The sequence below is a fragment of the Amblyomma maculatum genome, chromosome 3 (genome assembly GCF_055883805.1).
Source record: "Amblyomma maculatum isolate TAMU_Amacu chromosome 3, ASM5588380v1, whole genome shotgun sequence".
NCBI classification, from domain to species: domain Eukaryota; kingdom Metazoa; phylum Arthropoda; class Arachnida; order Ixodida; family Ixodidae; genus Amblyomma; species Amblyomma maculatum.
The window spans coordinates 207,156,409-207,180,042 of record NC_139346.1 but is presented as its reverse complement, the minus strand read 5'-3'; the positions used below and the strand labels follow the sequence as shown (position 1 = coordinate 207,180,042).

Sequence of the window (23,634 nt, the reverse complement as noted above, 5' to 3'; positions counted from 1 at the left end):
TTAAGTTTGCATGGCTGGACCTAATCTACTGCACGAGGTCCGTAGAAAACGACGTCAGAAATCCCCGCTGAAACAGAAGAGATTCAGTCCAAATGCGACGAGGCCTTTATAGTTATGCGCGATTCGGGCGGACGAAGCTCACAGCGGTCGGATGACGAGGGGTAGCTGTATAAGGAATGCGCCGCTGACAATGCCATCAGCGAATATTGGGGAAGGGAAGTGACTGATAGATCAATGGATAGAGTGTCCCCTCGGCAATTCAATACAAGCACATTTCTCTCGCGCTGACATCATGCGTGTGCTATACAGCTGTACCACATCCGCCGAGAGCACGAAGTGTACTCCTATTGCGTGCATGCTTTACGAGCCATTCTCAAGACACTAACAGCGGCTTGTACAATCGGGAGCAAATGAAAAGCAAACGGACAGTTTTTGGTGTTTTTGTTATTTTATCTCGGAACATCGATCGTTGCACATAGAAGCAGGGCGGGGGGATAATTGATCATGCATGTATCTAAACTCCGTGACCTGAAATTTCATTTCGCTGCGTGCGTTCGAAAAATCACTTTTCAGGTATATCGTGCTAAAACAATAAATGGGAATAGCGTGACACGTGGCGCCCTGCTAGTGACATTTATTGTGGTCGCGCTTGTACCTGCACGAGGGGAAGTGGGGGAAAGGGAGGGGGGGCGACGAAAGCATGCTAGAGCCGTCCGCGATTATATTATAAGCGACTCTTGCGTGTTTTTGTTACCTGGATAAACAAGAAATTCAAACAGCGGAGCGCATTTATTCTTTATCAACCCTACACATGCGCCCCTTCATTGTAAGCGTGCGGACACGATAAATTGTTGCCTGGTAAAAAGGCACTTCAGTGTATGGTCAAAGAGTCAAGAATAAATAGTTGAACACTGCGAGAAAAAAGAAAAAAAAAAAGAAAAAGCTGTTCTTCATATCTTTCAGCCCCCGTGTTCTCGCCGAACAGGATATCCTCTGCCTGCTGATAGGGCATCCCCCTTCTCTTGAAATTGTAACAAGCTTCTCTCAGTTTGTTTCATGCAAAATTCCTCTCTAGAAGAAGAGGGGTAGTGGTGAGCGACCGCTACCACCAGTCCCACCCCTTTTAAATGGGATAATAACACGATCATCAGCAGCGCAGCCACGGCAGCGTCAAAGTGGAACGTGCCGCAGAAAAATGTGGTAGTATTCTGGGCACGATCACCCTCTAGCGAACGCAGTGCAAGGTACACGTCTCTCAGCACCGGCTCCGGCAGCTGCGCTGCTGCTGTCCGTCGCGGGCGGTCTTGTGCCTTTCTGCGGAGCAGTATCGTTCTTAGTCAACGTTCAGTGAACTCGGCTGGAGGCTCGCCAAAACACGCGGAGCTTTGCTGAAAACATTCAACCCTGTAGTTCGTACGTTTGGGGCCGTGGGCGGGAGCCACCGCGAATTACTATACTGATCTCCCGTATCATGTCAAACTGAATTTTGCTTGCGTGGAATAGCTCAGCGTGTAAACATCCTGGTAGTTCGTATATTTACATGATTTGTTCTATTTTTAATCGTAACGAGTAATTAAGACTGCCATAGAAAATCAATGAGCGATAGTGCACATAGCCTTTATATTCTGTGAATTTTAAAAGTTTTTCTTCTTTAAATTATGCAAATATTAAAAATTACTATTACTTTAACATCAATACACGTCCAAAACACACATTATTAACTTGTATACGCACCACTGTACGGGACAAGAAAAACAACATGGCAAGCGCTCTCTAAGATGCTTGACATCAGCGTCCATGCAGTCGTGACCTACGCTTCGCGTACCTGCCTGGTATGCAGAGAGTCTGTGTTCGCACCCAATGCCGACAAATTTATCATATTAAATTACTCCTAATTTCTGTAATACCTCCATTAGAGGAAGCTCCTCGCGAATTTTTACATCGAAACTATAGGCGAAATAGCACGGCGCTGTGCACGCATGGAGATGTTTGTTCCTTTTGTGCGTGATTGTCCCCTATTTGCGTGCGTTTCATCGTTTCTTTTTTTCTTCGCACGTAGCACTGGGGCAACGCTGGCGATATTACTCTCTATGGCAATCTGTGAAATCTATTAGTGCACCTATTTACTGTGAGTATGCCGTGATTAATAAGCACGATCCCCACGTGTGCTGAAGGTTCGACCTGAACGGCGACCACGTGTTGGACTTCGAGGAGCTGAAGCGCATGATGGAGATCCTGGGCGCACCACAGACACACCTGGCGCTGAAGGAGATGATCCGCCAAGTGGACGAGGACTTCGACGGCACCATAAACTTCAGGGAGGTCAGTACGCATCGTCCGAGAAAGCCACGCTGATCTCAAGCTGTCGAGTTTGATGCTCAGCTGCGGTGATTGCATCTTTTCTTCTTTTCTTTATAGTGATCGCTTCCTTTGTGTGTGAGGACTAAATGTGAACAATCCCGTGAGTGCAAGGGATTCGAAACCTCTCTTGTGGGAATTTGAACGGAGCTCTTCATGACGCCGTCCTTTGAAGACGTGTTTGCAATTCTGCCTCGGCGCCCCGAAATGTTTGTCGCTCGCAACCAACCAGCTAACGTCCATACGAATGCGCTCCGTTGGGAATCCGCTTGCTATTCCGGCCTTGCCGTAGTGGTATTTTTGAGCGTCAAAAGCGAAGAAAGTAGAAAACAGTTCTTGAAACCGCTTTGCCACGTATTACTACAACCCTTCCTTGGCGGCAGAAAGTTAGGTGGGCGGATGAGATTGAGAAGTTCGTAGGGGTCAAGTGGATGCAGCTAGCACAGAACCGGGTTAAGTGGAGAAATATGAGAGAGGCCTTCGCCCTGCAGTGGGTATAATCAGGCTGATGATGATGATGATGATGACTACAACTCCAGAGGTCCCGGGAGGACAGCATCCGCTTGTTCTGAGGAACCATGCTTTAGTTATTTGCGGTCGCGTTTGAAACGCGCCACCACCCCACTGAGACCAGCGCAGGAAGCGTTTCCGAGGCACCGGAAACGGGCGTGAGCGCCCAAAATCAATTTCGCGTTCGGAGCAGCCCCCGACGGGGTACAACGCATTCTCCGAAGCCCACACTGGGCGAGAGTAGAAGGGGAGCGAAGAATTTCCTCTTGTACGCATCCTGCCCCACTTGAGCGACAAAGATACCGGCGCTGCCGATTCCCGGGAAGCTGTGACACGCGTACACACTTGCTCTGTTTTGTCGGGGGTGTGCGGAACACCGTAATGGGGCGGGGTCTCCCTCGTCGCAACCTCCGATAAGCGCCGATTGTGTATGCGCATCACCCCACTATATAAATTCCAGCGGCGCACGCCAGACCACTAGTGCAGCAGGTCGCCGCCGTTATGAGGCTACCGCCGTGTTCTATCGAATTAGTCACGCGACCGAGCATACGGGAGGGTGATTCATGCTCGTCCATTGAGTATATATATGCCGCTATCTGCTCGCCCTTCAGTGCTGTTTCCTTGTTACGCGGAGCACCGCTGTTGCTGAATGTTTTGCGCGGTTGCCCGTCGGCTCCCCCCCAGCCGCGCGGGTTCATTGACTTCGCGTTTAAAGTGGTATACGTAAGGATTGGCGCTCCCCTCCTCCACTTCGGCTGCTATCTCCGCCAGTTATTACGGGCTGGTTCTTGGAGGCACTGAATATAAACAGTGTACTGCGCTTGCAGGGACGTCAGGCTGGATCAGAGCAACCGATATCAAGCAGACGAATCGCAGATAACTAGCTATCGTCATCAGCAATGGCCTAGTTCACCTGCTGCGGAACTATATGTGCGGGACAATGACCTCTCCCAATGATTTCCAAATAACCTCATGCAGTACGTGGGCGGACCTCCATCGGAGGAAAAAAATCCATACTTAACTAATTCGGCAGTCGGGAAAAAGGTGCAACCGGCAACCATCACACCCCTTCACTATGTGGGTGGGTGTGACGACCGTATACGTTGCGCTCATTTTTGTGGCGACAAAATTTGTACCGGTCATAGACACGAAAATACACCATTACAGGGCAACTTCGGCGCCTTTTCAGTAATTTTGAAGTAATCGCTGTTTCGTGTTTCTGAGAGCCTTCCGTGTTTCTAAGAGCCTTCGTCAGAGATTGTCAGCAGTGACGTCATGGGTGGCCGGTTCGCAGGGCAGCCTCAGGCTGATCTGATCGCACTTCGGTTAGTCTGCAATGAACGAACGCTTTTGAAAATGCATTCGAGCCTTTTGCTGAGCTAACTGAAGCCCGCGTTGCCTGTTTCCTCTTGACGGCCGCAGCTGTTATCGGCGCGCTAGAAAACACGCGCTTTCTAACAATCTACGGTTTAAGCACTGCCCCCGGAGCCATCAATGAATGGCGTAAATGTCCTTTCGCCTTCTCTATCTCGCCTGCATTGCGGTCAACTATCAGAAATAACCTGACCAGAATATTAGTTAACATTAGTCCCCTGTTCTCTGATGCCCGTCAATACTGATACAACCATGCTGCAGGAGCCGTCTTAATATCTAAAATGTTTATTGTCTTAATAGTTCAATTGAGTCTGAGGTACCAAATATGGCATGAGAAATTGGAATACGGTGAATAATTATAGACTAAAGATTCCATTTCGATCTAACAAAATCATCGCTGTAGTTTCTTTGCAAATGTGTAAATTTCTTTACAGTGGTGGAATTGACTTCCATATATAGCGTCAACTTCAGCGCCAGCTCAGCTTTATAGTTACCAGCGAACATAAATGCACACGAGAGGAAATTGAGGATAAAGCTTGTCGAAGAGAATTTCTGAGTAGACTATGTCGATGCACGAAACTCATCCAGCAAGTGCCGACCTAATTGTACTTTGCTCGGCAGCTTTTGCAAAATCGGCAATGATGACACGCACTGCAGTTGGTATAGTCGGTACGCCCCTATGGGCTACGGCAGAGCTAGACAGCAGTGAGCTGTTTAGCCTACGCACTAACAAGCATTCAATACACGAGTTTTGCAATGCGGTCTCGTCAGATTGCATGCATGATCGCGCCAGACTTGGCGCGTCAAAGCTGTTTTGAACACAAGTGTTAACAATTAAAGGGAATGCACTATCTTGTCTTGCTTGCTGAACGACAATGGGGCTGGCTGTGATTGGAGCTGATGTCGTACAAAATGATACTGTTATCTGATGAAGCTGAAACGGTTAGAGCAACGTACGCATAAGTGTGTCAATGGCACTGCAGTATTGTGCGTTGCGTTCCCAGTGACACGAGTATCAACTGAAAACATTCCTAGAAATAAAAATGACCACTTTCTGGATAGTGCCCTTGGGCATATATGCAGAACTGCACACGAAGGGGTGCTTTTCTGTGCAGTGTTTTGTGCATATGCATGTGACATCCCCTGTCAACAAAACCCCCTATCATGACCTAATAATTGCTCAACTATGGATTGCATGCCAACGATGTGGATCCTGTATTTTCCCCGACCAAATAAATGTCCAGTTGGCCATGCATAGCTGGGCACCACGTATAATAGAGGCAGGCGAACGTCTCTTCAACCACCAGAAAGGCAAGGGCTGATTTTTGGGGCTTCATACATGGCGTATGCCGGCCTCAAGCTATCTCCGGCGTGTCTCTGTCCTTACACTGACGCAGTTCCTGCTGATCTTTAAGAAGGCGCGTGACGGCGAGCTGAGCACGGACGGCGGCTTGAGCGCGCTGGCGCGACTCACCAGCATCGACGTGGAGAAGGCGGGCGTCGGCGGAGCCAAGAGCTTCTTCGAGGCCAAGGTGAGAGTAAGCTCTGCGTGCCAGCTGGGGCACAGCGCCGATATCCGCAGAGGACCTCTGGCAGCAGCGGATATGACGAGAACGGTTCACGAATCCTGTGACCTCCAGCGCGAGGTTATCTCTCACGCAGTCAAGGCAGCGACATTTGGCCGTGCCGCAAGTAATAGTGCTGTTAGTATACGCGGCCTGGCTTTCGTATGTCGCTGGACCGCCTCGATATATATTAGCCCGGCTACTTACGGTGACGAAACGGCCGGGTAGCACCGAAGCAGGCCTGCCTTGGCCATTTCTGTGACGACTGTGTGTGTCAATGTGCTTACTCCAACCGAAGAGAAACATGGATGTATGAAGCGTTTTTCTTTCCTTTTTCTTTAATTTTTCCCTTCCTGTGAACCAACCAACCAACCAAGTTGATCAAATACACCTGAAAAAAAAAAAAATTCATGGGGTGTAAATGAGATTCATGTGCACAAACGCGAGAGCGCTGCATTTCTACCGCATGATACACAATTAATGTTATCACCTATAGGGGAATTATGACAGAGACATTTAAAGCTTGTTTTCAAATCATTTATTATGCAGGGGCGATTTCCTTTTAGGTGACCCACACGAAATGTCCTTTTGCCGTCGACATTCCTTCAGGGTGATGGTTTCGAGTTCAGTGAGATCATCATAGCATTGTGGTCAGAAAAGTGGACACTCCCATGTCAGCACCGAGAGGCATGTTTGTGATTGTTCGAGGCGATTAATCTTTAAACCGGGGGTGGAAAGATTCGCAGGCGTTCGCCTCCCATTACACCCTTCCACATGAAAGGAGCCATCCGAGTTGGCAACTCCTCCCAACTCGGCCATAAAATGTGGCCTCTTTGCACAACCCGCCGACCGTCCGCGGCGACTTCTGTGAGCGAAAGAGAAATTATAGCCAGCTATAGCTATTGCACCTCCGACCAGTCAGCCCTCGGTTATGTCACCCGCCAGATGCGTGCTCATAACTTTTCGAGGCTGTGGAGCTTCAAACGGGGGGTGCAATGAACCGGGTGGCTGTCACCTGCCAGAGGTATGCTCATGATTTTTCGAGGCTGAGCGTCCGGGTCAGGCTAAATGGTCGGGTCCAGCCACCTTGGCTTATCCCAAGCTTCCTTGCGCACTGTTGACATTCTGTACTGGTAGCGTGTTGTTGCTAGGGTGTAGGTACAGAATTCAGAGGAGTTTGTGATATCGATGGAATCAGAATGTTCCCCAAGTTGTTTTTCCTTGCATTTTACAAAGTTGAGTTAATAGCAAGGTTTTGAGTGCTTTGCGGCAGCGCCACACACTTTTGGTGTTCAAACTTCGACTTTGGTACATGTAGACGCCATTTATTTTGCATTGGCTGTTGCACAATCTCTTTCTCTATGGTTGCCCTGGACAGATTGCATTCCCCCATCGGAATCGCAGAATGTTTATGCAGCCTTAGTTAGAAAGGCTGCGCAATATAAATACCCACAGTCCTCATTTTTCTCCTTGGCAGCCTAACTGTTTAATATCCCGCTTGTCCCGAGCACTTCCGCTCTTTGTTCAGCTTTCCATTGCACTACGTTCCGTTAGATTGGCTACGCGTCCACAAATCTCTATGGGAAATCTTTTTTTCTTACCATGAAAAAAAAAAAAAACAAAAAAAAAAAAAGGAAGGGAAACAAATGGCTCCTACCAGAAAGAAGCCAGTTTCTCGTGGTTCCGCGTGGTGCCGAAAACAAGATTTCTAACTCACTCAAAAAAAGAAAGGGTGGGGAATGAAGCTGTATGGTTGAATAACGGAAATCAGACCTCGACGGCGGCGCTGGACCGTGGCGGCTACCCAAGAAGCCGGAAACAGACCAGAATCAGCAACCAACAAACAAGGTTCTCTTTATACAGAACTCCAGGCTTCCGGTCGAGCCGTGAGCCGATCGGATTCTATATACACGCCTCCGCAAAGTTACCGCCGCTTGAACTTCGAAGTCGCGCGGTCAAGGTAAACCGGTGGAAGCCCTCGGCATTCCTGCCTCCGATGGCATGCACAAAAAAAAAAAAAAAAAAAAGGAGAATGAGATAATACATGCGAGCAAAACCGCGGTGCTACGGAGGCGTGGGTTTTTGGTTCAGCTTCAGAGAGCACGGAGCATCTCATTGCTCTTTTTTTTTTTTATTATTTTTCATTCTGTTTCTCCTGCGTTTTTGCGGGACGCTTGGGAGTGCAGCAAAGCGGGCGGCCCTCGGCTGGATTAGCGCGCAGACTGGCGGAATGAGGAAAAAGAATGTCCGCAGAGAAGACACACCGCGAGCAGCGCTTAATAAGGAAAGAAGAGCGCGTGGCTCGCGCCGCCCTCCTGGCGCCCCACTTCCATGCTTCACCGTGTGACTTGCGGGGCGGAGGTGTACCCGCGCGAGTGCACATAACCGCGAAGTGTGGCCGGCGCTTCTTTTCAGCTCACCGATCAACCACCAAGGTCGAAGTTCGGTTAAAGCTCTCGCCGAAGCAGCGAGCACCGTAACGTGTTGGTGTCATTCTCAGAGCCACGCGAGGATCGAGGAAACGGCGAATGCAAAATAAGCGCCCCGCCGTGGTGTGTGTTGCCAGAACGTGCGTCGTGTACGCTGGAACGGCCTAAAGAAAGAAAGAAAGAAAGAAAGAAAGAAAGAAAGAAAGAAAGAAAGAAAGAAAGAAAGAAAGAAAGAAAGAAAGAAAGAAAGAAAGAAAGAAAGAAAGAAAGAAAGAAAGAAAGAAAGAAAGAAAGAATCAGTGTGAAAATTTTAATCGCCCGGACGGTTCGATTTTATACGCCGCAAAGCGTCATTGCATGGGATCAGCTAGAACCACCTAGGCTAGTGAAGGGTTTTCATGGTCTAGATGGTTCTGGGTCAACTCACATGCTCCATTCTTCTCATGAGTACACTGCATCGAGTAGCGATTAGTGCACATTCGCGGGGCCCGCATTGAGCATCGATTGAGGTGCATGTAAGTACATAGTCAAAGGGGAACGATCAGTTTGCACAAAATGGTATTTCATTGAACTACACATTGAACACATTGAATTACTGCAGTGCTTAGTTGAAATTAGGATAATCCTTACTAATTGCAGCCCTCCTGAGTATACCATGACGACGTACGTAGCGCTACAATACTTGCACTGTTACTCAGCCCTACTGCTTAGTAATAATTTGCATTTCTAAGGGGGACTACATTTAAGATAATCACTTAGCAGCAATATACCTAATCTCCATAGGCAATGCCATTGCATCAACTCATTTTAAGGACACTTAAGCGTCGCTTATGTTGTTCCGTTGCTCATTTTCTTCCGTCCTGACACTTTATGGTTACCGAGGAGAGAAAAATGAAGAAAACTTTATGGCTCTTTCAAGCGCGCCTGTTGCTGCATATTCCATTTCCCGTCACACAAAGCTGTGTAATATGCTCCGCCACAGTAATATTTTCTTTCATTGGCTTGCGGATAATATGTTTGATTCAGGGACAAACTTCGAAAAAGGTTCGGTCACTCTCGGACATAAAACAGACAATATGGCTCTCCTTACAAGAAACATCGTGTCGTGTACCTGATTATGTCGCGTTATGAAATTAATTACACCGGACACGCGGCATAAGAATTTGTCGAACTCAGTTTCGTGCTGCCCTCTTTTAGCTAAACACATGCTTGGTAGCTTGCCTACTGGCAGATTGGTGCCACAGGTAACAGGTTAAGTTCATGCTATACATGCGACACTCAAATGCAACAGCAGGGTACAGTTATCTCGAATTTTCCATTCACATGGTCGTGACTGTTCTCCGGAAGGTTCAAGAGGTGAGGAAATTAAATTAAGAAATGCATAACCAAGCGGAGGGAAATGAAATGTGTAGCAGTAGGCGCACTTGAAAGCGATGTAAAGCTTATTTGATCTTTCTGTCCACAAACCTCATGCAGGACGAATGAAATAAGGACCGCGGAAAAAAATGCATTGAAGTACAGAGATTCTTATTCGTGCCTTCCAGGTAGATTTTTCTTGTATGAACATGTGAATGACTCAGAATGTACATCTTTTGCAGGCGATGGAATTAAACCGCGGCAACCGATTCGAGGAGGAGATCAAGCAGGAGCAGCTGGAGCGGAAGATCGAGGAAGAGGAGCGCAAGAAGCGGCAGGCGGCGTTCAGGGAGAAGGCGAACTTCTTCAAGAACTCTACCGCCACATAGGGACAACTGGGTGAGTATTGGTGGGCATACACCTACCTACACGTCTAGTAGACGAGTTACCGATTCCACTATGTGGTACGCACGTACACACACAGCTGTCTGCGTCCGTGAAAGTGCTACATGTACGAGGTGCCGTGCCAATAATCGCTGCCGCCGCGGCCTGCCCGTCGTTTCCCTCTCGAACGACCCATCTTCGATGGTATTTTGCCGATTTTGTCCATGTGCTTCGCCGTGGCGCAAAGGCGGTCACCCTAAATGATCGGCTCCAGACAAGACACGCGGGACAAGATAAGGCCACTACGCGGCCTCAATTAAAAAAGCGACGCGGCGCTACTCTACCGAGAGAGCCGACAGGTGGTGCAAATAAAACGGAGGCGCGCGTCATGCTCTTCATCATACGGCCTGGGGCGACGAATCTGCGAAGGCGTTGGTTCGTGCAGAGGAAGGACAGAGACGGCACTCGGACCGATAAAGCCGACACGGTTGTTCATCAGCAAACCCTCGAGGCACCCTTTTTTTCCTCGAAGGCGCGCCGTCAACGCCGCGGAGTGGTCGTCGATCCCAACGGTGGTGTCGTCGTCATCGTCGTTGCGAAGTAGCTCGGCGTAACGGTATATATACTCGACGATCCGCACCCACCGTTCGTCATTCGAACAGACATTTTTGTTTTTATTTCAACCCCTAGGAATGTGTGTTTTGTTCCCAAAAGCAGTCCACGGTTTGCTGTGGCAAGGAAAAGAGACTAGTCAAGGTGCAGGCAGAATACCCGCGAATACTTGCTCAACAGTCGAGGCGCCAAGCAGTCGAGCGTGGTGAAAGTGCGCGAATGGCAGCAGCGTCCCCGCCACCTTATAACAGCCAGGAGCGAAAGCATCTGTCCTGTTGGGAGAAAGAGAGTCAAGGCGGAGTTTCCCACCATCATGCATAACTCGAAGAGAGCGGGCCGGCGACAAACCAGGGGTCGTGCGGATGACGTCCCGGCGGCCACTGCCGGATGTCAGTGAGAACGCGTGGGGAGAGCGCGACACATTTTGAGCAGGCGTGCGATAATCCCGTATACTACATGTGTTCACGTCCACGCTACATATATCATCACTGTCGCTTCGTCTCTTGAGGATACGGGAGTGCATGGAAATTTTATACCAAACCGGTAAAGGTTACAAGTAAATAACTGGTAAAGTAAAACTGCTGTACTGACTGACGGAGAGAAAAACTTTATTACTGCGTAGGAGTTCAGCATTCCTGCATTTAAACGGAGTAGCTATAACAGCCCCTTCCCCATGAAATCCGGTGTAGATGTAATGAGCGAAAAATCACCGCCGGGCATGACTCTGGCAGGCGGTGTACTTGGCCGTGCAATGATTGGTCGTCGGGTTGTGTGACCAAGGCTTAAAGTCAGCCCCCCCCCCCCCCCCCCCCCCAATAATATTTAAGAGGGGTTCGAGACCCCTCGAGTTTAAAAGTATAAGGACTTATGAATACAAAGCAAGCGATAATTTTTGTTCTTGTCAGCGGTGTAATCTGAAGATTTCTTCTCTATCGTTTCCAAAGTTTCGCAGTGAGTATTAATAAGAATCACTACCACATTTTCGAAAACCAGAGATGAAGAAAAATAACGATTTCTCCCTTTTGCATAATACGATTTAGAAAGCCAGCCGCTTTCTCTCTTTCCATCTTTATATCCCTTTCCATCAGTGCTCGAATCACTACAGACCCCCTCCGATGGTGTGTGACGTCACAAGACCACATGACATTGCAGAGTTGGCAGACGCTGCAAACTCGAGCTTCGCCTTTGAATTGTAAGGGTGAGATCGAAATTCAGCTATCCCCAGTTAGAACGATGCCCCTAGACCACGCATGATGTGCACGATCGTAACGCTCGGTAATGCGACGTTTTGTGTCTACGTCGGGTGGTTTCATATAATACGACTGTATGCTAATAGTATGTGTGGGATGAAGAGCCACAGATCTAAGTTCGAGTGATATGATATCAGCAAAGTGCATGCATACGTGAACAAGGATCCACAAGGAGAGCTGACAAACGGGAGGCAATAAAGTCAACGTTTTTCAATGTTTTTGTTTTCCGAGCTCGCTCGCTGGTGCTCCTGTTTGTGCTGCTCCTTTACGCAGCCTAAAGGCCGTTGACGACCGCCTTTCCCGCTACGGACCTTTTTCGCAAGGGTCTCGGGCTTTGGTGTGACAGAGGTCTTAGAAGGCTCTGAATACATTGTTTATGTAAACGCGGCGGAATACGAAAGAGCTATAGGTAACTGTGGCGGTCGTGACTCGTGGGCGTGAACGACTCGGTTAAAACATTAATGACAGGTTCGATAAAAACAACTCAGGGACGGCGGAGGAAGCGGCTATCTCCATGACGATCGTCAGCACCAAAGCTGTTACCATAATTATAGCGACTTCAAAGCCGCTCTAAACAATTTTGCGAGGGGCATGATTTCCGAGGAGACAGGGCGAATTTTAAGATAAGACTGGAAACAAAAAGAGGTGGAAATAATATGGGTGCCGGCACATTCAGCCAAGCAGTGAACCAGGTCGATTCCCCCAAAGAAACTTGACAAAAGGCAGGAAGTAATCTGGCGTCGGCTCCAGACGCGAGCCTTAATTCATTAGCCCGTCTAAATTAGCACACATGTACCCAACGCAATACAGTCCAAATTGTAAAGAATGCATGCGGTGAGATAGCCGTATACGATCACATATTATGGAGCTACAAAAAAGCGCCGCCACCGGTGGACCTGTCTCCTCTCTAGAGCGGTGGGAGGCTCTACTGCCCAGCTCAGACCCGTTGACGCAAGTTCAGACCACTGAATGGGATCATAAGGTCTTCGAGAGCCACGACCTCGAGGCCATCTAATGTGCAGAGCCCACATATCGGTCAATGCTGACAATAAATATTTTCCAATCCAATCGGCCGCCGCGCTCTGCGGCGCACATGCCACGTGACCTTCTGCCACGCTGCGTTGCTCGCTGCCCCACCCCGTGTACTATTCACACGTGCGCCATGAATAGGCATGTAATGACGCGCACTTTTTGAAACGGCGTGCAGCGGCGAAAATGTGTTCTACATGGCCCCTTAAAAATCTGAAAAGTGATGCGGCTAATGGGCGGCACAATATTTATTATAACCAAGTACCGTATGACAGTAACAGTTAATGGAACTATTTTAAATTAGTTAATCAGCTTACTAAGAATATAATTGGCTTGCCTGATTTCTAACGCCCATAACACCGATATTATGCTGCATAATCCACTTAAATATTTCAGTCTATTTCTAAACAATTCTTATCCACTTTTCCTAATAAAATGGAACTGGTAGAAAGTACTAATTGTCTATAATGTAGCCGATGAGTGTTGAAATATGTGACACAATCAACACATAGTTTGCATACACTCGCGTGTACGATAATTGAGATGTGTTGGAGTGTGGCTCACCATCTTTGAATATAGAACTCGAAGCTATATCAAATCTCCTGTTCCTTCTGCCCTGCCACGGTGGCCCATAGGTAGAGCGCTCAACTGCATGATTCCAAGGTTATTTTGATACTGGCCACATTTTGATGGAGACGAAATGTACGCAAGGTGCTCATACTATGGTGGCTGCCAAGTATTGTGCGATCTGCAGTGCACGTTAAGAACGCCACGTGGTCGAAAGGAGCTCTACACTGCGACGTCCCTCCCTTTTCAGTTTTGCAGCGATATCTAAGGATGCTATGTTGTGCGAAACGACTGGTTATTATGCCTGGCAGATATATAACGCTCTTAGCAAAATGTATTCATTTTGGTGTGTGCTAATGCGAGTGAATCCACACACCCTGTCTAGAGCTTCGAAGATCCGGTGTGTTCTGCAAAGCTTTCTTGCAAACGCAACTCGATGAAACCTCCATATCCCGGCAAGTGCTCACCAATGATGGCTAAAGAATGATTGTCTCAATTACAATTCTTCGTAGAGCGCAGAACGCGTGTACGACATATGACATATCTGCACTTTTTAAACTAAGCGAATGGTTGCTACGTTGCGCAAGTGAAGTGTAAACGCAGCAATTATTTGCGCCCACATATACTTGCCTGCAACGAATTAGGCGACGTGGCAGTTTAGATAGAACCAACGCCGGCGAACTAACATTTTGTGCAACGGTGCCATATCATAGTGCAGTAGAGCGTCAGCTTTGCCATTCAGCTTGTTGCCAGTGCAGTGGGGTCTACGAGCGCGAGGCGACCATCGACGGCTCCCGTAGGTTCCATTGTGGGCGCCGTGATTGTGAGGATGACGCCCTTGTTAGAGCCATCTTAGCTTCTACACTTCATTCAAGTTCAGACACCACTGGCATAGCAACGGTCGACACTTCAGAATTCAAGCCGGTATTTTAGCCACCGCATAGAGCGAAAGTCCAGAGCGGCAGGTACGTCATGATAAATTGGATGGAATGGCCATGTCCATACGTCCAGTGCTAAGTTTGTGGAAGACCGAACTGGCGCGCTAATTTCGCATATTACGCAACGTCCACTTCGCAGTTTGTTTGACCAGGCCTGTACTACCTTGCAGACACGCAGCTTAATACGTTCTCCACTCCAGCACGACTCTTGTTCTAATTCCCGTTGTCCCTACGCGAACGTTGAACTTAACCCCTCTCACTTCCCCAGAGCGACCTATTCCACACCCTACCCAAACATCTGTACCCTCCAAGGGCGGGCTTGGTAAATGTAAGGTGTTAGTTGGACCTGTAAGAAAGCTCCTCTCTCTACTGATAGGCAGACTTTTTTTCTCGTCCTTTTAAGCCTCGCTATACTTTTACTCTCTATTGCTGGGTTGTGCAATAACTGACCTGGTCTGTGATGTCGAGAGGTGATCGAATGGCTGTTGTCATTGGGTCGCAGCACTATACTGGCAGATATCAGAGATTTTTATCCAAAATATGCTGTGTCTGTGTGTAAGATTGCGCGCACGTTTTAACAGCGAGGGGTCCATTGTGATTCAGCGTTTTGAGAGCGTGGGCTTGTTTTGCCCAAGTGTAGATTTTATACGAGGACTATCTCGCCATGTACACAATGTTGTTACACCCAGACATTGTGCCGCTGGTCACCTTGCGCTATTTTTATCACACACCAGTGCGATGCCACCTGTGCAGAGGACAATGCATATGACTCCAGGGAAAAAGCAACAACCGCCTCGCTACACATATTACCTTGTATACATGCAGTCAGGCTTATAACGCTTATAAAGTGCATTTGACATGATTTTAAAAGGGCCTCGGTCCTCTAAACAGCCTGCAAGATAAGAACTATGCAATGTTGACCAGCTGTTGAAATGATTTGGCAAATTGATACCTACGCTGCTTGCCGTGATCCTTCTTATACAGGTTCAATTGATGCTATGTTGTGCTGTACAGGGTAACATTGTTGGGAGGTGGTCGTGATTGCAGTGTTTTATCTTTTGCAGCACTATGGCAATGCTGCTTGCTCCGCTGCAGCCTTCACAAGACCCTTTCACCAGTCAAGCTTCGGCTACAAGTCACTTCCCGCTGTTACACCGTGTCAGATTTAAATATTTAATATGATGCTACAAATATATTTTTAGTAAACAAAAGCAGTTTGTGCCTTAATGCTGGTTCAGATGCCACTGCAAGAAGATCCATGTAGCCAGACCTCAACAACAACGCAGCAGGTAGTGTCACCTGGCGGGGCTGGAACTTGCTCAGGGCAGTGAGTGCATGGCTGCAGAACCCTTTAATATATAACATCTTGTTTGTTTCTGTGTAAATACGCATGTAAATAAAAACCAGGGACCAAGCTGCAAGCATTATTTCTTGTCACTTTATTAACAGAAAATCTCGCATGTACACTGAGAGCATAATGGTTCTTTTTTGTTGTCAATAAACAAAAATCCAAAATCACTTTGGCTAGCCTGTCTGGTCCCCAGAGCAGCGCTACAGGTTTAGTTTTCAATTTTGCGTTTACAAATCAGTAAGGCACTTTCAACGAACATCACCCCAGCGAACACAATGAGCAGGCGGAGTCCTTTCTACGCAACTGGAGACAAACGTTCCATTTTGTACTTGCACAAAATCAGGCCTCAGGTAAGGCAAATTTACAATCTACACAATACAGGTATCATTTTGTGCTCGGTAAATCGAGCTCAACTCTCAAGGGAGGTTTCAATACTTGCATGAGAAACTGACACCATCAACTCTGAAATTACTTGTAGGTCTGAAAAAGCATTGGCAACCTTTCTGTTTTGTAAACGACACAGTGATAAGTGTGAATCGAAAGTAATTTTTTTTTTTTTTTTGCACAAAGTCAGAACAGATTTTAAGTGCAGCAAGCAACACTGGTGACTTGCATTAAAAATAGTGTATTCTTCACACTTGCACAATATGCATTGAACATTTCACTGCGAAATGTAAAGAAACCTTAAATTTACAATACGACACGACGAGGAGGAAATCTGTCTTAAAAGTCCTTTCTATTACACAGGCAAAGTGCAATGACTTCTTTCGTGTTTTAGTTTGAAAATGTTCTGCCACTAACACGCTGTGTATTTTCATATTCCAATTTCGCTTTCTTCTGAAAAGCGCATTGTGTGACAAGCAATAGGACTATGAATTTAACAGTATACAAATAACATTAATATCATAGCAAACAATGTATGTACAAACAGCACCACGGTTCACATGCCTGCACTCATACTATTTACAATAAAACAAGACGGTCAGCTCGAGCACTGCAGCAAATCGACACTGAACACAATAATGTGCAATGCAAGTTTGTACCAGCAATGACCCAAGACCCGCCATCACGCACACAAGCACACATTCAGGTAAGGATTGTTCACAACATTGAAGCCTTCCAAGCTCCCAATCTTTCCAATGCAAATGTACCAAAGGTATGTTGCTGTGGAAACCTGGGCAGGGAAAGCATCATTGGTAACATTACGGACGCATCTGTTTTGGCAGGGTACATCGTTCTGACCAGAGTACGCAAAGTGAACTCAGGACGACACAGTAATTATATGCTGATGTGGCAGATTTCAAAGCTGTAAATAATGCAACATGAATTTAGAACAAGGAACAGTCAAGGGTTGTCGCAGGTGTGTAGCAGGAAGTAACATTTTGGCCAGGTTGTTTCTGAACTGAATTGCAATGCTAATAAACCAGCCACATAGGCACAAATGCAAACAATAATTTGGGAAAGAAATGCTAGCCTAACCACTGAGATTTAGAAAATAAAGGAAATGTTCCCAAGATGTGAAGACACTCCGGTCAGAGGACGTACTTCCGCACACGAGATCTGCAGATCAAACACGTCTGTTCTCCGTGGCAGAGGCAGGCTCAGTCACTGGCCAGGTCAGAGCCATACACGGTGGGAGACAGCATGTATACGACGGCCTCGTATGTGGCCATCATGATAGCTGTGTTGGGGATCTGACGCACAAGCTGTGTGGCTAGGCCCCTGTACAGGCCCTGGTAGCCCTCCTCGCGCCACACTAGCAGCAGCGTCTGGAAGAACGACCGGTACTTCTCGCCTTCCTGCCGTAGCCGCGTCCTCGCCACTTCTGCACCATGGAAGATGGAGAAAGGGAAAGGGAGGTATGATCAGTTGCATGCTTCACATTACGTCAGACTACTAAAATCTGTGGCTCACTTTTGGGCAGTAAATGCACATTTATTCCGCTGTAGTTCATACAAGGACTGTCTATGAGATGTCCTCGTGAGTATTGTGAATTATGTCAACAACTGCAGGCAAATTGTTTATACGCCATCATATCAGCACAAAGGAAGTGCCAGTGCAGTAAGCATCACAACAGAGACAAGTGTTCCATGCTTAAGTTTTGCTTTGTCCAGTTTATTCCACTAAAATCGCAGTGCCGAGGTGAACTCCAGGCAAGTAATGCCAAAAATATCACAAAAGCCGATGGAAAACTTGAAACATATTACTATATCTTTTTAAGCACGCAAGTGGGTGCTGCTCCTTGTTTAAAATGTACGCATTAGACCCCAGAATTGGATCAGATGAATGGATAGGATGACGGGTGGCAGTTAGGAGCGGCCTTTTTGCAATAAGGTTATGGTAGCTGCCATCATTCTCAGTATATGTCATGTTAATGGTAATATTAATGCAAATAGTTAATGGTAATAATACTTCATTTATGCTTATATATAAATTCTATGTATACACATATGTTCGTCCAATTTTAGGTCTGGACCTGAAGTTTTATGTCACTTTCCTGCTTTTTAGCCAACAATCTTCCAGCTGTTTTTAGCGAATGTCTACCGCTGACCCATTCAAATTGCCTTTGCTTTCTGTAATTACTATGGCCTAAGGGAGAGCAAGTGTGCCCGCATCGATATCCATATGAATAGTGGCGGATTCTAGTAAAACCTGCTCCATTGTAACTAGTCTTTAAATATAGTGCCCATATGCTTTGGTTCTGGATAAATTTCTTGCAGCTCAGACGGAGAGAGGAATAAAGCTGAACCCTTTGAATTGGGCGGCGGCAGCACACACTACCTAGCCATGACTAGGAGTATATTTTGTACTTAACCTTGCCTCAATTTTAGCCACTAATCAGATGACCTTCGATAGGTTGTTTCCACTCATTCAAAGTCTATTTTTCATTACCTGTCCTTAAAACTAAATGCTTTGGGCAAACCAACTCTGTTGCACTAAAATGAGAAGTGGAGCTTTACAGAAAAGTGTCGTATGTTCAGTGTCGGATGTCCTCTCCACATGCACCCATAACATGTCCATCTTTTGATACTTTATTTGGAACGTCTTCCGCAGTACTGTCGTCTCGGCTTCGAACACCAATATGATTTCCCCAATGATCACAAACATTTTACTTGACAATTTCTTGTTGTTCCTCCGACCTTCCTTCAACCAATAATTTCTGCTTTGCCTCCCTCCCTGCTGCCATTGAAATATTTATTTGACAATTTTCTAGTTTCCTTTCTCCATTGTTTTGACATCCCTTATGCACAGGTAACTAAACGCTTTCCTAGTCCAATGCATTTCTTTAATTTCTCTCAATCCTCAAATTCTATCCTGCTGCTAGCTGCAGTTCCTTTGAATGAAGACCATCCCAGGTCAACTCGCACCCCCTGACCTTGAGCATAGTTCCCATGTGCTTCAAAAGCAAGCCTACCTACCACACATTGCTTAATTTTTAACCGTGCTAGAACCTCTGGGACTAATCACCATCAACCCTTTCCAAACGCCTCGTACTATTTCGTACCGACTGTAATTTCACAGCCCCCTATTTTTCATGGCTGCTACATTTCTGCTACCTTTAGTTGTTACATATTTTTCTTGCTTTTATCAGACATCCAGCCCAATTTTTTTTTATTTTCCGATTTTCGATTGCTAAACTTCACACCTATGCCGTCTCCCGCTGTACCGCAAATGTCCATCAACCCATCAGGGGCGTCGCCACAGCTTGGCTATGGTGTCTAGAAGGGGGCAGTGTGACGGGCGGGAGCCGGCGAAGCGCACAGCGGAGCGATGAAAGCTATAGATGGCGCTACTTGCAGCAGGTGTGCAGCCGTCGCGGTGGTTCGAGGGAGCGGCACAGGGCACCAGGCAGGCGTGTCGCGTGAATTTTGCGTCGCGTTTGAATTTTTATTCTGGTGCGATGCCAACATGACGAAATGTTTGCAGATCGGAGATGAAAAGATGCATTGTTTTCTCCATCAGTGCGCGCAAATGCAGTTTAGCGACGTAATTTAGGAAAAGCAAGCGTTAATAGAACGCATATCAGAATATTAACTCTGTACGCGTTTAGTTTTCACTAAAAGCTTGATAGCACAAGTGAACATGGACAACTAACACGGACAATTCGGAACTCTGACTGGGAGCTTTGGAGTTCGGATGCAGCCGCGGCAAATATAACGAGTGGCCACAGAAAAAAAAAAAAAAGGACGTACTAGCGAATTAGTTCTCAGCGGCCTACGACACGGTAAGAAGTAGACAAACGTAAAACAGACAGGACGACGAACAGAGCGCTGTCTGTTCGTCGGGCTGCATGCGCCAGCAACATGCCATTTATGGAAACGTTACTTGGAAGTTGTAGCTCATAAATAATAGGTGCACTTGTGGATGATATGGCGCATCTCATATCATGCACTAAATATTTTCCATCACTGCTTTTGCTGGACAAATCCACAAGACCAAAGGAAACACTTCATTACAATTAAGGTAAAGAAATGATTTGCACAAAATGTCTACAATTAAGAGCATAAGTGACGTTTATTTTATTAATACAATATACAAATGCAGACGTCAGAGCGACCGAACAACGAATGGCTCTGCTTTGAATTCACTTTGTTTATAACTTCGAATGTTTCTGGCGGTCATTTTGAAGAGCCGTGTCCTTTATTCAACGAGTAAAAAAAAAAAAAATGAATCCATAGTTAGCACCACAAACTGGAAACATTTTGCAGCAACTGAACATCGCGCATCCCACTTGGTGGAGTTTGTTAGACTGTTGAGAAACTGCGCGAAATTATGCACACTGAAAGCATAAAACGTTTTCTTTTTTTAACAAAAAATGTGAATGCGTCCCCTACTAACGCCGGCCAGCATAGTTCTATATGCTACAGCCAGGAACAAACGTTTGGGGGCGGCCGGATTTGTGGGAAAAATTTATTTTTTCGTTGCCTCGCAAGTTTGTCTTCTGATATTTTTTTTTCTCTGAATGGAGTGTGCATGTCCCCTCGTGACTCCACAAATTTCTTTCTTTATAATTGCCCGACCACACACACACACACACACACACACACACACACACACACACACACACACACACACACACACACACACACACACACACACACACACACACACACACACACAAATAATTCCACGAGCCAGCATATATCCCTCAAACTATTGTCCCTGGCTGTAAAATAAGCCTCACCTACCAAATTGTTGCGTGCACAGCGATTCTAATTGCATTCAGCTGCTGCTCGGGTGACCTTGAGGCCAGAATCACAATTATGGCAAGAAATTGTGCTGCTAAACTTCTGTGTCACACATATCCTGCCATGTAAAAGATAAGCTGGCTATCCCTTGTTTCACCCACATTATTGTGGCCTGAACTGAGGCACAGCTGAATAAGAGAGCCAGCATCACATTAATGCTCCCAGCATATGTCCTGAAATATAAACATGTCCAGCGTATTAAAATATTATTTTCAGCTGTTGATCAGAAAAGGCATAGCGTAATATTTAAGTTTGGCTTGAATATTCTTCTGTTTTTGTGGATGGGCAAGGTTATAGAAACTAGGGCAGATGATAGTTACGAGCAACTTCGCAGGTCCTTGGTGAAGATTTGTCTCGGGTATTCTACACCGAAAAAGTTGTCCTGTATGCCATGCGTTCGCAAACGAGACACAATTAGTCGTCAGCTCTTTGTCAGCACGTTTGATATTTCGCAATCCCAGTTCGCGTTAAGCTACATATTTAGGTGGTCTGAAAAGGGGGTTTCGGCTTTGCGCGCTTTGTACCCGCTTCTGCGCCCAGGTACAAAACATGTTCGCGCTTTTGCGCCACGAGTGCGCACAGCGTTATCTACTGCATAACACAGGATCAGCACGAAATCACCCACTTCGCATCTCAAAAGGATCACTGTGGTACATGTGCGACTACCAGCTTCGAATCGTTCGCGGTCCACGCGCAAAAAAAGCGCAGTCCACGCGTCCCAGACCCCGCCCGCACCAACGCTGCTGCGGTCAATCGCGCGGCAGCGGCTGGTTCCCCATGCACACCAGAGCGCTGCAGCGCCCCTTGCGGCGCCGGGAAATTTCATCGCGGATCGCGCCTCCCTCTCACAAGGCGCGGATACGTCGCCCGTCACACTGCCCCCTTCTAGCCACCATAGCTTGGCGGTAGATTAGGCGGAAGAGAGCAAAGGGAGCCGTCGCCACCTGGCGGAAAGGAGCAGAAAGCCACGAGGGCAACTTTCTGCAGCCGACACAAGGCGGCGACAGGCGCAAGCGCGCGCATGGGGAGAAGCGCGCTCTCCCTCGAGACCGGCCGTGCCATGGAGGAAGGAAACAAAGTTCTTCCCTTCCTCCATGGGCCGTGCCCCAGCGCGCACCACGAGCGATCCCTCACCGCGGGTGCGCTCGCCACGTTGACTAGCCTTCACGTTCACCGTTACGGACAGTTACGGTGCGCTGTTTTCCGCCAAGCAGGGATGTTCGTATGGCTTGGAAAAAAAGCGGGGCTAAAGTTGGTTAGAATTTTATATAATCTGCATGGAAGCTGTAACTATGTTAATTAATATGCTTGGAAAAACAGAAGTACAGATTAAGAGATTGGTGATAAGGATTACCAAAGTGCATATATATGTGAACGAGGATCCGCAAGGGATCGAGTCGGCAGTGTGCAGTGATAAAACTATTCTTTCTGGCAAAGTTGAAAAAGTCGGCCGTTACTATACATATGTCTATATTGACAGCAACGGCAACCCTTTACTTAAAACAACACAGCTGCATCCAGAATATTGGAGAACGCAAGCGAAGTCCTCGGTTAAACACAGCCGGAAACATATCGAGTTCAAGGCAATCATGCAAACATTGCCGGTTGGAACTTTTGCAAAACGTTGATGGGTAGCGTAAAATGAATCAATAACGCCAGACCAAACAACGCTCGATGTTGTTATAGCTGCTACATCCATCTATAGAGCGAGCTGACGTGTTAACAATTATACATGCTTTTTAAATTATGATAGGTCAGACTACACTTCTCTCCCTGCATCGTTCCTTCATAAGACTGTGTCCTATCAAACCCGCATTTAGTCACCCCAGGACGAATAAAGCGATAAAATAGTCATAAAACATCTTTTTAGCGTTAATCAAACAATACAATTAATCGCAGGTCAAAATTCCTTCCATCGCAACCGTGCAATGGTGCCTAGCCCGGATATCGCATTCCTCAATTTAAACGTAAAGAGCAAATGACTGCCGCAACTAGGCTCCTTTCAAGTTACCCTTTGACGTACCCGAGGCATTCAGTTCAGTTCAGTCGTGTCCGACTCTTCGTGACCCTATGGACCATGTCACGCCACGCTTTCCGGTCTCTCGCTATCTTCCTAACATCACATAACTTCATCTGCAGCGCCTTGAGGATGCCATATAACTATCGCGTTCGCTGCCTACCCCCTTCTCCGGTGACCCAACATCAAATCTTTCTCCAGCGACTCCTCTCTTCTCATCAGATGACCAAAGTAGCTGAGCTTTAACTTTAGAATTTGACCCTCCAATGAGCAGTCAGGGTTTATGGTCGACAATATCGACTGATTTGATCTTCTGGCAGTCCGAGGAACTTTCAAGAGTCTCCGCCAGCACCACAATTCAAACGCGTCAATTCTTCGGCGGTCAGCCTTCTTCACAGTCCAACTCTCGCATCCATCCATCCATAGTCACTTTTAAACAGTCGCAAGCTCTCCTGCGCAGCAGGTAAAATTTAAAACCTGCAAACGCGCCTTTGAGAGAGCACTTTACGAGAGCATTACTCTGGCGTCGGAACCTGAACCGCGCGTCTTTCTGCAACGTAAGCAAACGTTAAACATCCAGACCACGCCTCCCACGTTCACTAGGCGGCGATACATTTAAGCAACTAAACATTTGATGTCTCATGC

The 23,634-nt window shown here is 46.9% G+C and overlaps 2 protein-coding genes across 2 annotated transcripts in view; one reads left to right on the top strand and one right to left on the bottom strand.

Moving 5' to 3' along the window:
- LOC146197530 (EF-hand domain-containing protein D2-like) overlaps nt 1–15,891 on the top strand; it is a 51,492-nt gene extending 35,601 nt beyond the window's left edge. Inside the window, exons 2-5 of the mRNA XM_084599420.1 lie at nt 2,175–2,322; nt 5,640–5,774; nt 9,835–9,991; nt 15,437–15,891. Coding sequence (XP_084455546.1) covers nt 2,175–2,322; nt 5,640–5,774; nt 9,835–9,981 — 430 coding nt within the window. The 3' untranslated portion in view covers nt 9,982–9,991; nt 15,437–15,891. The remainder of the gene's footprint in view (nt 1–2,174; nt 2,323–5,639; nt 5,775–9,834; nt 9,992–15,436) is intronic.
- The window catches only part of Rim2 (replication in mitochondria 2), a 45,901-nt gene continuing 38,057 nt past the window's right edge, over nt 15,791–23,634 (bottom strand). Inside the window, exon 7 of the mRNA XM_084599419.1 lies at nt 15,791–17,548. Within this exon, the coding sequence (XP_084455545.1) occupies nt 17,325–17,548 (224 nt within the window). The 3' untranslated portion in view covers nt 15,791–17,324. The remainder of the gene's footprint in view (nt 17,549–23,634) is intronic.